General features: G+C 35.4%; 1 protein-coding gene across 2 annotated transcripts in view; it reads left to right on the top strand.

Annotated features, from left to right (window-relative positions):
• The window catches only part of TTC13 (tetratricopeptide repeat domain 13), a 39898-nt gene extending 27079 nt beyond the window's left edge, over positions 1-12819 (top strand). The window contains exons 16-23 of one of the 2 annotated variants that reach the window (XM_035538352.2): positions 546-629; positions 2154-2238; positions 4435-4544; positions 5833-5968; positions 6653-6732; positions 7952-8030; positions 10039-10118; positions 12043-12819. In XM_035538352.2, the coding sequence (XP_035394245.1) occupies positions 546-629; positions 2154-2238; positions 4435-4544; positions 5833-5968; positions 6653-6732; positions 7952-8030; positions 10039-10118; positions 12043-12166 (778 nt within the window). In that variant the 3' untranslated portion in view covers positions 12167-12819. The remainder of the gene's footprint in view (positions 1-545; positions 630-2153; positions 2239-4434; positions 4545-5832; positions 5969-6652; positions 6733-7951; positions 8031-10038; positions 10119-12042) is intronic. The other variant, XM_035538353.2, reaches the window with a different exon arrangement.
• Positions 12820-14841: the final 2022 nt, after the last annotated feature.

Raw genomic sequence — 14841 nt, forward strand, 5'->3', positions numbered from 1 at the left:
GTTAGGAGTCAAAACAAAATTACTTCAGTATGTAGGTGCTTAGGTGAGTGAAGAAAACTGTACCTGGAAATGTGAAAACTGTACATGGAGAACTATGTTAGAGCATATTTAGCACATATGTTGGCAAATACGTAAAATGGGGAATGTCAGTTTTCAAAGTAAATCAGTGTGCACACCGATTACTCTCTCTTAGCTCTGCAATTTCTACTAGTCTAAATAACTGTCTGAGAAAATTCTATCCTATTACAAATAGATAATTATCATATAGATAATGGATATACTGAAAATAGGGAAATACCCGTGAAATGCAGTTTATCTGAGAACAACTGAACCAATGATACATGAATTTTTGCTAGTTCACTTGGGAATCTACATCCAAAGTTGGGGATGGGCAATTTGCCATTTCAGAAAAACCTCTAATTCTTTCCTTTGATCTAAGAGCATCTGTGGATAAAATATTGTCAAATTTTAATGAACAATGTTTGCCTTAGCCTGGAATGTTGGGTTAAAAAACAGAACTTTAAAGAGAAACTTTTATTTTGTAGGGGACAGGTCATTAACATGCGGTACCTGGAGTACTTTGAGAAAATTCTTCATTTTATCAAAGATAGGATCCTTGTTTATCATGGGTAAACTTTTGATTATCTTTTTTCACTTCTCTTTGCCTGCTACTTCACTCCTCTGGTAATATTGATTTGAAATTTACATAATAATTAATTTTGGAAAGTCCAAGTGACATTTCCTTAATTGTATGTTCTAGTTTTCTTAGTGTCTATAGCTGTTATATTTCCTAATAGAAATACAAAATCCTATTATTTGCCACTTAACCTAATCAGAAAAGTATTGTCAATTATGGTATACCTCTAATTAAATACTGGTATTAAATTTCTACCCACAGTTTTTGCATGAGTGGGTCTTAATTCTTTCTATAAAATATGACTCCTTAAAGATGTCTTCCCCCCGGTAGAATGGAGTACAATTCCTGGTAAAATAGACTACAATTTCTCTGAATATTAAGATTTATTTATTAAATAGAGGGATAAATCCCACCTTTTGGAGTGAGGAAAAGGAAGAATAGAGGATACAGAAAGCACTTTTATATAAAACTGGTGTTTGGCAAGTAGTTTTATCAGAACAGGAAATCTTTACTACCTTTTATGTAGATGGGTTTGTAGACTTTGTGCTCAAGCAGAAGATGGTGGTAGAATCTTAAATAGAAGAATGTCGATAATCTTAAAATTGATATTTATATCAGTTTCAAACTTTGATCACTCTCTTATGAGTAAAATGTCTTCCCAAGCTGTGGCTTATTTGTGACAACAATGTTCTGACAAAGTTTAAAAAATTAAGAAACTCTTAAGTCCTCTAATTTTTCTTTGGCCTGGTAACTTCTCTTAAATATTATGTTCTATTATTCTTTGTGCTACGTGAATATCAAAAATAAAAGTACAGAAAAGCTTTATAGCAGTTGAAAACATTTAAGTTTTAGAACATTTCTGATAGATACTGGTTCATAAGCTTTGTAGTAACTGGAAAGTCTATCTTCCCATTGAGAGAAAGCTTTTTCAGGCTGAGCCAGTAGCCTTTGGGCTTGAACCAGAGCAATTTGTGCAGCGGTTTTAAAAAAATACTTCTGTTCTTAAAATCTGTGTACAGTCATAAATTTCAGAGAGCTAGTTCAATGGGTTTCTTCACTGTTCAGTTGTGCTTGCACCTGTAATATATATGTAACTTTTGAGGCTACACAAATGCACGCATTTTGGGAAGAGCATTTCTAACAGTGCCGATTTTCTTCTGTCTTCTCTCATCAACAGCCCCTGCCCCCACACACATGCAAGCACTGTTCAACACTTCAGAGTGGCCAACCACAAAAAAGATAAACTTGAAGTTTGAAGTTGAGGTTTGAAACTGAAAAAATAAGCTGAGATGATCTAGGGTGGAAAGTTCTTTTTGAAGAAAGTGCCTATCTTATGCTAGAATAGGTGACCATGTGGTCAAGTATGAAGAAACTCATTTTCAGAAAAGAAATAATTACCTTTCAGTAACTCATTGTGCTAACCATTGGTATTGCTAATTAAGTTAAAGCGAGATGGATTTCTGGAAATGTAACACGTGCTCAACCATTGTGATTCCATATTTATTTCTTCTTCCAGTGCTAATAATCCAAAAGGACTATTGGAGGTTCGAGAAGCTTTGGAAAAGGTACATAAAGTAGAAGATCTTCTTCCCATAATGAAGGTAAATCAAAGAAAACATTCAAAATATGCTGAAAATAATACAGCATATTACGGGATATATCCAGTTCCCCAGAACGTAACCACAGTGTATAAACTTAAAAACGACGAACTGGAAACACTAATTCAAGCTATTTCTGCCTTACCAGCCAGAAGGGTTTGCGGTCAGATCTTCTGTAATGGGCTCACAGCATATGTGTACAGTATGAAGGAAAAAAAATGAAGATATGTCTGAAAGATTAGGAACATCAAAGGAACAAGTTCATTTGATGAACCTAATGTAAAAAAGTTGCAACTGAAGTTGGCTATAGTCACTGATAGCCAAAATGAAACTGTGTTTTACATTTTTGTGCTCTGGAAAAAGGAGTGAGGGAAACCTGCAGTTTTACTACTTGCTGGTGATGGTATCTGCAGAAAGGCTGGGGATCATGAGAGGTGCCAAATGAGTTATACTCTGATCTCAACTTAAGCAATGAGGCTTAAGCTGGATTTAAGTAACAAGTCGTTCCCTCTCCTGTAACTCCCTTCAAATTAATTTAGGATGACCCTTATGTAATTATTTGTGTTTCCCCAAACACTGTTACAAAGTATTTCTTTTAAAAAGATTGAGCAGAACTTCATTTAGAATAAAATAAAATTTGGGAAGGAATATGCATTCTAAATAGAGACCAACTCATAGCTTTCTGTTAGTATGTCTGCATCATGGTTTCATGGACAGATACCAAGCTGTCGCTAATCAGTCATTCTGACTGATTGACACAGAACAGTTCCTCAGAAGATGCTTTTACCTTGCTGCTACTGCTGATACACCAGTTTTGCATTTGCTCACTTGTGCGCTATAGGTATCTTCACAAAAGCCACAGGGCTCAAGCACTGAATTTTTCTATGGGGCGTTTTTAATAGGTATTATAAATGAAAGGGTCTAAAAAAGTCATAGCTTTGGAAGTCCATCCTTTTTATACTCCTGTCTTGTTCTTGAGCTTTGAAGAAGAATCCATGTGAATACCAGCTGAACCTAAATAAACTTGTGATGAAGAGACTGTAGATGTTAGGGTGGATAGGTGATTACATGTTGCCTACTGCCACGTGAATGTGCAAATACAGCCCTGTAGAGCACTTCTTACGGCTACTATAGAATCATAAGCCAGAAAAAAGAGAAAAGAAATCCTATTAGTGGAGTTAAAAATACAGGTTACTCCAAGACAATGATGAAAATGTATAAACATAGTGGACTATACATGACTTAGTTTGTTATAAATGTTTCTAAGAACTGGCAGCAAATATTTTTCCTGGTTTTCATAACCTGTACGTTTTGCTCTGGTTTGAATCAACTGTATCCTATTCTGAATTGCATCTAAGTGGAATGCTGTTTCTCATTAGAGGCTTTTAGATTTGTTTCTTATAAAATAAATGCAGATTCTCTTTAAACATAACATTCTGGATCATAAGTTCTATCTTAAAATAAATAATTGTCCTAGTAATTCATTCAACACTATTGCACAATAGTCATTAATAGTGCCTGTATAAAATAACTGCCTGCTAATATTGACGCAGTTTGGTTATTCAGATAGCTGAGGAATGTTGTATGTCAAAAGCTGGGCTTTTGGCTTTACTTAAATACAGTTTTGCCTGGTTTATACAATTCTTTGGCTACAGTGCTACATTTAGATAATGTAGCTTTGTAAAATTCTTAAACTCTGTGATATTTTTCCTTCTGATGAGGATAAACATTAATTGAAATTGGATCACAGTTAACAAAGTGTTGCTATGAGATTGTATTCTGGAATCCACAGTTAAACTAATGCAGCTACTTCTTAGTGTAAACATAAAAGGCAGACTTTCAGATTCCTGCTTTTGCATTTACATTGTTTCAGCAAATGGTTACTGTCAACATGCAACTTGGGGAGAAATCTGTACAGTTCAAATTGTTTTATACAGTTGCTTTTCACACATGATGTAGTTTTATATTCACTATATAGTTAAAGTTGAATGGCAAAATGCCTTATTCGGTACTTAAGATTTCCATCCAGTAGCAAATGAAGAATGAATGACATAATGTAGTTGACAGTAACTCTTTGTACTGCTCACCCAGCTTGTCCACTTTCATTTCTTCTCCAGTTTTAAGTGTTTCAAAACAATAGAGGCAGGCTGTCTCCTTGCAATTACTCTAATATTACTTTTTTTTTTTTTCTTTTGAAAGCAGTTTAACAGTAAAACAAGAGATGGGTTTACTGTGAACACAAAAGTCCCCAGCCTTAAGGATCAAGGAAAAGAATACGATGGATTCACGATTACCATAACAGGAGATAAGTATGTTTTGGGGGGCTCAAATACCCTAAGTAATGATGAAGTATTGAAGTATTTATCTTCTCAAATGCCATTTCTACTTGCATAAAGTGGCTTTTGTTTTTCACTGGTGACATTCTTGCCACCATGTTTTTTTATTTTATTTCAGCACTTCTGATTCCTGTTGTGTTCCCTGACAGAGAGGGAATACGGTTAGTAATTATGGAGTTCATTTGTGATGATTCTCTAACATAAGTGAAGAGACACCTTGTTATTCATTTTAGACTATAAAAAGCCTAAAGGAGGAAAAATGTCATTCTTTATCCATATTAAAATACATTTCTTGTTGTGAGACCTTGTCTTTTATTGAGGCTGAAAAGTCCTGAATGGAAAGGAAATTTCTTTGATCGAGGCATGGAAAAGACTCTCTTCTGTTTGGATTTTGGCATTTTCATTTTCTGTTTTTTTTTGAGATGTTTGCAGACCTATTTTTGCCAGTTTAGACTACGTTATTCTTCTGTGAGGATGTGCTCAGGTGGGACTTTGGGCTTATCTCATTGAGTGAGATAGCAAATTTCTCACTGTATGGATACTGACTCCTTGTCTTCTCAAAGAGCATTAATCTGAATCTATTTAGAACTAATCAGAAACCCCTTCCAACTACCAGCTGAAAGATTGACTAGACAGTTTGTGCTGTTGGTTTATTATGGGATTTAAAATTCTGTGCATTGGATTTTTTCCCAGAACTTGAGTGCTTCTAACACTGGGACATGGAAGTTGAACTTCTATTCTGAAGTGTTAACATATCTCCTAACTCCTAATTTTACATTCTAAATTGTATGCCTGTATACACTGAAATGAAACAAAACATGCCTTTACTATTTTAGAAAGATATTTTGGTATTAGTAAAATGGTATACCATTTACTTCTTACAAATATTCTTCTATATTAATCTGTTTTAATCCATAGTTTATAATCATACTTTTGTACTAAAACAATTCCATTTTGGTAGATTCAAGTTTGTAAAACTGTATTTTGCATTCTATACAGGAGTCTCAAAGCCAAGAATATGTTTTAAAATTGGATAGCATCTTGATGTATTCTTTCAGATAAACTTACAACATGGCAAAATGTTTCTAATTTCAATGTTTGTGTTTTTTTAAACTAAAATGGGGGCAATGCACATAATATCATGATTAAAGAAAAATATAGGAAAAAGTCATGATGTAGTATTTAACTGTTACACATTTGTAACTTAGCCTGTATATGTGCAAAAAAAAAATTCTCTGTTCTTGTTTAATCTGTTTGATAGAGTTGGAAACATATTATTTTCAGTAGAAACTCAGACAACAGAAGAAAGAACACAGCTGTATCATGCAGAAATAGATGCTCTGTATAAGGATCTAACAGCTAAAGGAAAAATTTTAATTCTGTCTGCAGAGCTGGGGGTAAGGCTGTTTTAATGGAAATGATGAGTTCCTTGATAAAATTCTATTATGTTTTTATACCTTGCGTTTAACAGTCAACGTCTTAATACTTTTCGACAGAGATCTTAAGTAATAAAATAGACTGCTTGTTTAAACCCAGTTATGTCAAATATTATAAGAAATTGCCATAATTCTGTCTGCTACTTAAGTTTGCTCTGATTTGCTGCAGTAATTGGAGAGAGTCCAGACAAGGTCTTGATATCACAATGTGTTCTGCTATAGAAGTAGTGGTTATTTTTTTCTCCTTTGTTTGCACAGGTCTATGATCACTGTTTCATGTTTCTGACAAGCACTACTTAAGATCATATGCAGATTTGGTTTATAGTGGCTGGATGTAAGATGAGAAGTAACGTGGAGTCATGAAAAAAAACCACTAAAATTGTGTTCATGTTGATTTCTGTTGTAATGAGAATTTGACCAAATTTAAGGCTGCACTTTCCACTTTTCATCCTTTGACACCGTATAGGTGAACAGTTTCACCTAAATTTAAAATGTATAATAAAATAAAATGCTTATATATGTTTTTCACATTTGAAATGGTAATTCTAAAAGTAAGTGCTACAAGATTTTTCCAAATATGTGTTCATACGTATAGTAACATCTGGATATTAGACCATCTTTAATTCTCTTTTTGTCTTTCCTTAGGAAGCAGATGCTGTGTGCAACTTGATCCTGTCATTAGTTTATTACTTCTATAATTTAATGCCACTTTCAAGAGGATCTAGGTTAGTGGTTGTTTTTTATCACATCTGTTATCTTGGATGCACACTGTAAAATGTCCATGTGTTACAGTATCCTAATATATTTTTAATATGAAAAAAACATTAGAAGTTGGACTGTCTGTCCTGTACAGTTTCTTATTTTATCTGCCATGATGATGAACACTGATTTTGTAGTGTTTTAAAAGATAGTTCATAACTGCTGATAGTAACTATTCATAGCTGCATGTATATTTAAAATGATGAGTAGTCTGTATTTATGGACTTCAGCTCAGGGATTGAAAAGTGTCTTTTTTTAAATTGTAACATTTGGGTTCTTAGTCTACATTGTCAGACCACTGTAATTTAATTCAAAGCTTTACTGAACCATATATTTTATATGAAATATACTTTGGTATAGCTTAGGATAATATATACTTTGCATTTTATTAAAATATTTTTTTCAGCTGTTAGGGTCACCAAACGAAACATTAGAATAAAGTGTCCCATATTTCATTGATCTCTTCAACTGAAATTCTAGTTTAATTCAAACCTGGCTACGTGTATGACTGTTATTAATCTCTTTTCCACAGAGCACTTACAAGCTTTAAGCTTATTAATAAACACAGTTCAGTAGTTCAGAATATAAATAAATAATCAAAAGACTTACATTTCTTTATTCAGCTTTTATCTTGCTGAATGAAAAAAATAACAAATTGTTTGAGTTTCACAATTAAAAAAAAAAAGTTTAATGTTGAACAGTTGAGGCAGGGGAATCCCTTTCTGTTCTACAGTGCCTCTAGCTCTGTTGCAGTAAAGTTTATAAACTTTTCTGGGCTACAGTTAAGCTTCTTGGAAACAGGAGTTTGCTTTGTATTCAGCTGTGTGGAGTTTTAAGAACTCAGAAGTCTGAAATTATAATTCTGACTACTGTAGAAACTGTTCTTCAGTAGTTAAACTTCATAGGATCCTTATTCCAATGGTTTTGGAAAAGAAGTGATTTCACTTTTTAAGTGTGTTGCACTTTATTTTATTTCTAAAATAACCAGCACTGTAACTTTTGCTAACCTTCTGTACAACAGCAATATATACTATATAATATATATATATATATAATATATAATATATAATATATAATTTGTGTTTTTTGTAGTCTAAAAGAATGCTATTTTAAAGCTATTATTTAGTATGACACTATGGAAAGACTTCGACTGTTTTTCTCTTTTTTTTTTTTTTTTTTTTAAAGTGTGATAGCTTATTCAGTGATCATGGGAGCACTAATGGCAAGTGGAAAAGAAGTATCAGGAAAAATTCCTAAAGGAAAGGCAAGTATCAAAACGCACTGCTTCAGCCTTGGTGGAGGAAGTAGTGCATGTAAATTTGGGGAAGGAACTATAAGAATGAACAGAAGTTGCACGGTTATTTACTGGAGATGAGGTAGCCTGAGAGAGTTTTAAAGATTCCACTGCTGATCTGAGAGCAGGTGAGATGTAGAAATACTATATACAGTAACTCTGCTTAGTCAAATGGTAGCTGCTTGTGTCCCACAGTAATTAAAGCTTTGGAAGTGAAGCAGTTCTTGTGTGCTGAGCTGCATTTTCCAGCTTTCTTTGAAAAGGGTTCTGAGAATACTTGGGCAGAATTAGCAGCTCTTCTGGACACACAGCAGAAATTCTTTCTTTACTCTCAGTGTATTCTTGAGTACTTAGGGCTTAGCAATCACAAATGTATTTGCAGCTTCTCATAATATCTCCTCCTCCTCTGAAATCAATTTAAAATGTAGTCAGTTGAAAGGTCGGATTTCATTTAAATACTGTAACACCTTGCTCCATTTCCCTTTCTTTATTCAACTAATGGTCTGTTAGCTGTATCACCTCCTCAACATGAAAGGAGTGAGAGCACCTCTGTTTCTTTAATGTATTGTCAAAAGAATCAGCAAAATTTCAGTGAGACTCAGTGTTGAAGAAAATACCCTGTGCAGATAACCGAAGAAACAGCAACTTTCCTTTCTATTCTAGAAAGTCCTGAAAACGATAAAGTCTGTCCTTTTAGTACAATGAATTTAGAAGGCTGATAACATTAAAAACAACAGCAAAAACATAAACATGGACATGAAAAGAATATATGCTGTACTCCTAGTTGCTTTTAAGAGCAGATAGCAAAAAAGCTTCAGTATCAGTGGGCTGCTAAGCTCTGCTAAGCTGATATCTTCAGTGTTTTGTAGGAGTTCAGAATAAGGTTGACTATTTACTTATGTGGAGTTTTCTTGTTTTGTTTTGTTATTTTATTTTAATGCGTCTTCCTAGGACTTAATAAGGTAGTGCATTTTGCTGCCTGATTTTATGCAATCAAGCAATGTTTCAGGATTACTCAAAAACAGGATTTCTGACTTACAGGAAACTTCAAGGCAATTCTTATGTTTGAGGCTTTTTTTTTAATTATTTTTTTTTCCTGAAATAGCACCTGAATTGAAACAAAACCATTTTTAGAAAGGCTTTAACTAGCTGGAAGAAATTGTTTTGAAACTGGGAGTTTTTGACAGATTTCTTAGAGGGGGATTTCTGGTCCCAAGCTTATTACAGCATGCAATATCAGACCGCTCTGAAGCCAAAGATGTCTAGTTGTCAAGAGTCCTGTTACTGCCTTGGAAGGTCTGTCAGTAGCCATGGACTGCATATTATTTATTGTGGACAGGAATGCAAACCCACAGTCATATTCAGTGCTTGGCATGCATGCTGCTTTTCTAAATTGTTTGGTGATGAGGGAGAAAATAGCCTGGGCGCAGATTAGTTAGCAAGCTTACTCCTGTCCCACCAAGAACAGAAGTAAGATTTGATTGGAACCCTTCCTTAAATTCAGCCAGAATTCACTAAACAGTTTTAATGAAGCAGTGTGTTTGAGCATTGCTTTGCTGAAAACTTGCTATAAGCTGTAGATAGGAAGTTTCCAGAGTTCTTCGCTGTATGTAATTAAACTCTAAAAACTTGTCATGGAAAGAAATAATACAGAATGCCTGGAAAATCCAGTGCAAGTCTACCATTCCTATGGTGTGATATTTTGCAGAATACAGTATGTGGAAATGTAAAATATCCCGGTTTTATTTGTTAGTTGGACATTATAATAATTCTGAAGATGGTCCATATTTTCTGTCACCAACTCAGTAGTGTAGACATCTTGTTTAGAGGGAGAAACTGTATTATGTCACAAAAGGAAAGATACATTTTTAAAGTTGAAGTTATCTATTAAGAATATTCAAGGATTAACTTCCTGGAATTAGAGAACTTGAAACTTGTCTCATTTCTTAAGATCTTTTTAATTTTGTTGCATTTTCAGCTTGTTGATTTTGAAGCGATGACAGCACCAGGATCTGAGGCTTTTAGCAAAATAGCAAGGAGCTGGATGAACCTAAAAAGGTAAATCTTTTTTGTTCTGTTGGTGGAGGAGGATGGGGGTGGGGTAGTAGAATATGAAAGACTTTAAGTCAAATTTAAGCCTATGCTGAAGAAGTGACTTAGACATGACGAATTTAGCAAATGATCCAGTCTATTTTTAACTTTCAAATCTTGTCTTAACAAATCCTAATTTATAAACACTTTTCTAGGCTAACAGAACATTTGTCTACACATCCAGTCATCATGTGTTACCACTGAGAAAATTCCTTGAGTTAATATTTTCTTCATTTTGTCCAATGGTATAATTTGCCTTTTTTTCTGTAGTTGTTATTAATGAATCTTGTGATTGAGTGGAAAAAGGGGGGGAGGATTCAACTTGGTGGTTCTTTCCGTTCTTGTGGATCTTTGACCTATAGACTGAAAGTGATGTATTTATCTGTTGGTGCTATTTTGACTTGGAGAATAAGTATTTTCAAAGTAAATGGAAGTTTTGAATATGCAGTATTACATTAATATAACTGTATGACTTCTGTAATTTTATTTTTCTTAGAGTAGTTTTTGAGTACTGAACATGTTAATTCCTTGTCAGTGTTACAGAACTGTTGCATTTGATTTGTCCCTTAGTTGGATATTCGCCATACAAAATCTAAAAATGGGGCTAGAGACAAAAAAAACAGTTTTAGTATCTTTCAGGTAAAGGTCAAGTCACTTAAAGGGTACTGAGAGAACTGGCCAATGTCCTTACAAGGCCAGCTGTAATCTCTGAGAGGTGATGCGGGTCTGGGGATGTTCCTGGTGACTTCAGGAAAGGAAATCTTGCATCTGTCTTTAAAAGGCCCGAAGAACAACCCAGGGAAACTAGAGACTGGTCAGCCACGCTTTGGTTCCTAGGAAAGTGATGGAGCCTCTAAAGCACTTCGGTCCCTAGGAAAGTTACGGAGTCTCAGCTTTGTGGAAAGGGACCTGTAAGTCTTGATAAACTGCAAACCAAATGTGAGCCGGCAGCAGAGAAGGCCAGCAGCATCCTGGGCTACCCTAAATAGATTAGGAGAGATGATTTTGCTCCATTCAGCACTTTAGACCATACCTGCATCCAGTTTTGGGGCTGCTGGTACAGTAAAGAAGGATAAACTGGAGCAAATTCAGGAGAGGACCACCAGGATGGTAAGGGGGCTGGAGCACATCCCTCAACAGGAGGGAATTGGGCTTGCTTAGCCTGGAGAAGAGAAGGCTTTGACCTAACAGGAACTTCCCAGTTCCTGACACTGCCTTTACCACACAAAAGTTATCTTTTCTAATTGGAGCAAAGTCAGCTTAAGCTATTTCAACCCTACCTATGTGTGTCTGACCCTCTCAGTTGTACTGCTGAAATTATTTGTGGGATCCCATAGCAAACCAGATCAGGAAACTGATCTGTGCTAAATTTTGGTTTTGGCAAGGTTATTTTTAACTGAGACTGTTTCACAGCGTGGGATTTGCTGGCTCAACTGAGAGATGGGTGAGGAATGAGCCAGAGTGGAGAAAATGCTAAAGCTGGCTTTGCTTTATACTTAGAAAAGTATCTGTGGAACCACAGCCCAAAGAACTGGAACTAATTATATGATGATAATTAACCTGGGGAGTTAATTTGTCTGTGGTATAGAAATAATAGTGCATAAGGTAAGTAAGGTTTGAAGACTTAGAGCAATAAAACTCTACTTTAAGTTCTGCCATTCCAGAAGGCTCTTATTTAGTGGTTGTTTTCATTCTGTATAGTGAGGGCAGTTCGTGAAGTGAGGAGTCATGAGAAGCAAGAACTGGTGGTGATCAACAGGTTCTTGACTTCAAGTCCCAAATGTGTTGAAGTGCTTGAACAGAAATATAAGCTAATATGTTAACTTCCAGGTAAATTATTCTTAACACAGCAAAAGATTAATATATTTTTTAATTTTTTTTCCTTTTTCAGTATTTCACCTTCTTACAAGAGTCTACCATCAGTATCAGAGACTTTTCCTACCCTGAGAACAATGATTGAAGTACTAAATACAGACTCGTCTTATTGTCTAAAAAAAACTATAGCTGTTGTGTAATTTATACAAATAAAAGACCAAGATAAGCTGCTGCTTAAATTATTTTGAAGGGGAAAATATGGTCAAACTGGGTTTATTATTATTATTATTATTTTTTTTGATAAATAGACTACACAAACTTATTTGAGTAATGATCACTAGAAAAGGGAATCTTTGTGACCAGTAATATTAAAAAGGAAAGAAAAAGGAGAACAGTTAACTTCTTGTATCCTGACATGCTCTAACAAGAAATACAGCTGTTCGGGGGGTGGGGTAGGCAAAATGAAGAGCAATAAGAAATTTCCATCTCACTTATGTTCTGAATGTTCTGGAAGTGAAGATTTACTTTAAAAAAAGTGCATTGAAAATACCACTGTGCAACTTCCCTTTGTATTTTTTTTCCAAAGCCTCTGTCTTCCGCATGGAAAACCTCGAGAAAATGTGTGAGTAATTGGTAAATATACAGACATTTCATGTAACGTAATCCAGTGAAGTAACAGATGTCAGCTTAAAGGAACGGGTTCTAGGAGAACAATTTGGAAACAAAAACAAATGACATTCGGGGTTAGCTTCTTGGTGAGTAAATGTCAAAAACACAGCAGCAGTGCATTAGTTCCTCTTTCCATGTACCCATTGGTGGCGGTATCTGGCAAAAGATATCAACAAACTTGAGCGCATATTGGGAGAACTATCTAGGGCTCCCTGGGTTGTTTTTGTTGGAAGGGGACTGATGGAAAGACAGGCGTCCTGTAGGGTAGAGCTAATTCAGTTCAGACAATGTGGACGATACCACGAACCAATTTCTCATTATCATAGTCATATTACTTCCAGTGAGTCTTAACTGAATTGTACTCATTTTAGGTTGAGCTCTGTGACTTTAGATCTATTTCTCAGGTTAAATGAACTCAGAAAGGGCAAGCAATGTTGGGACAAATGTCTAGTTTCCTCAGTGACTTTGTTTTTTTTTTTCTGCCTTAATATTCAACACTTCTGAAAATGTACAGAACTTTTCTGTTTTAGATACAGATTTCAATTTGTTTAATATTGATGATCTATTCTGTGATTGTTACTGTCATCTTTTACACAAATACTCTATACACTTCCTTCCAATTTTCCAGAGGTTAGGGCTTTGTGCAATAGCAACTATCTGTTCCAATCATGCAGCATAAGATATTGTAAAGAACAAGTTATTTTCCAAGGGAGAGGTGAAAATATCCTGTATACCCCTTTTTTTCTGGCTACAGCACAATGCAATCTGAATTCCCTCTTTAATGAAGAAAAAAAAAAAAAAAAAGGAAAGAAATGCAGCAAAGCCTCAAGGATGTTGATATAGTTGAACTGCTTTATAGTGGGGCTGAAAATAGTATAGATTATTGAAGGGAAAGTGTTGATTATTCTGCGCAACGTGATTCTGTATTGGATTCAAAGTGAGCTCTGTGTGGGTATGTATGTTCAGATTTGTGTAAGTCCTGGAGCAAGGAAAAAAAAAAAAAGAAGGCCACAAAATAAGTTAGAAGCTGCTCTGAGTACTGACAGCCAATTGGGGGAGAGGGGAGGGGCTTAATTTAAATCCAATATTTGCTAACTTGATCACTGGCAGCATAGGAGCTAGCTGGTAGCTAGAGTCTTGAATGTTCATGTGGGTTTTCCTAGAGCTATTTCTAAATGAAACCTGAAAAGTGAATGTGTACTATGTCTACATTAGGAAGCAGCACATCCCGCCCAGTGTGAGTAGAACACTTCCCACACTATTAATTTCAGAGGTCTTTTTCTATACTTGTCTATTTTGTGAACTGACTGCTCACTGCATTTGGAGTGCATGTTAGCAATACATCTTCTGGTTTGGACTTCTCGGATGAAACAACACGTATTCTGAGACCTTCTTGTGGTGGGAAAAAAAATGTGGTAAGTGGAAAAGGTGAGGAGATCCCCTTCAAAAATGTGCTCCTGATCAAAATAAAATAGTGATGCATATGTATCCACAGGAACTTTTTTCATGAAGTCTTATATTCTAAGATTACATATTGAAAATATTAGAGTAGGGGAAGAATGTGCTTTTCTTCTACTTAGCACCTTCTGCCATCCGTTGCCAAAATATTTTGCTGCCCATGTAGTAAGTATGTCTCTAAGAACAAGTGCTATTATAGTATTAACTTCTAGTTTATAAACTAGAACTAGTAGTTCAGTTGGAAGGGACCTGCAAAGATCAAGTCCAACTGCCTGACCAGGACTAACCAAAAGTTAAAGCATATTTATGAGGGCATTATCGCCTCTTGAACACTGACAGGCACAGGACATCAACTGCCTTGCTAAGAAACCTGTTCCAGTGTTTGACCACCCCGTTTCTACAGGGCTGCTGTCCAGCCACTCATCTCCAAATCTGTACCTGTGTCCAGTGTTACTCTGTGCTAATTTATGGTATTGTTACTATACTTGTAAGCAGAAGTTACGTCTGAAGGCAGGAGGAAGGAATAGGAAGCATTAAAGATGTTTTTTAATCCTAACTTGGACATGTCTGAGTAGGTAGGTCTAGGATCTGTTTCAGACTTTGCATGGAGCTTTGTTCTGGAGCTACAGAGATGTCAAGGTTAGATTTGATGGAAAAACTGACCCACCTCCCAGCCAAGGGAAGAATCCAGTGTGCAGTATCCTGAAGTCAACATCTGTTTCTCAAGTATCAGAAGGCAAGTAGAATG

This window comes from Cygnus atratus, chromosome 3 (genome assembly GCF_013377495.2).
Source record: "Cygnus atratus isolate AKBS03 ecotype Queensland, Australia chromosome 3, CAtr_DNAZoo_HiC_assembly, whole genome shotgun sequence".
NCBI classification, from domain to species: Eukaryota; Metazoa; Chordata; class Aves; order Anseriformes; family Anatidae; genus Cygnus; species Cygnus atratus.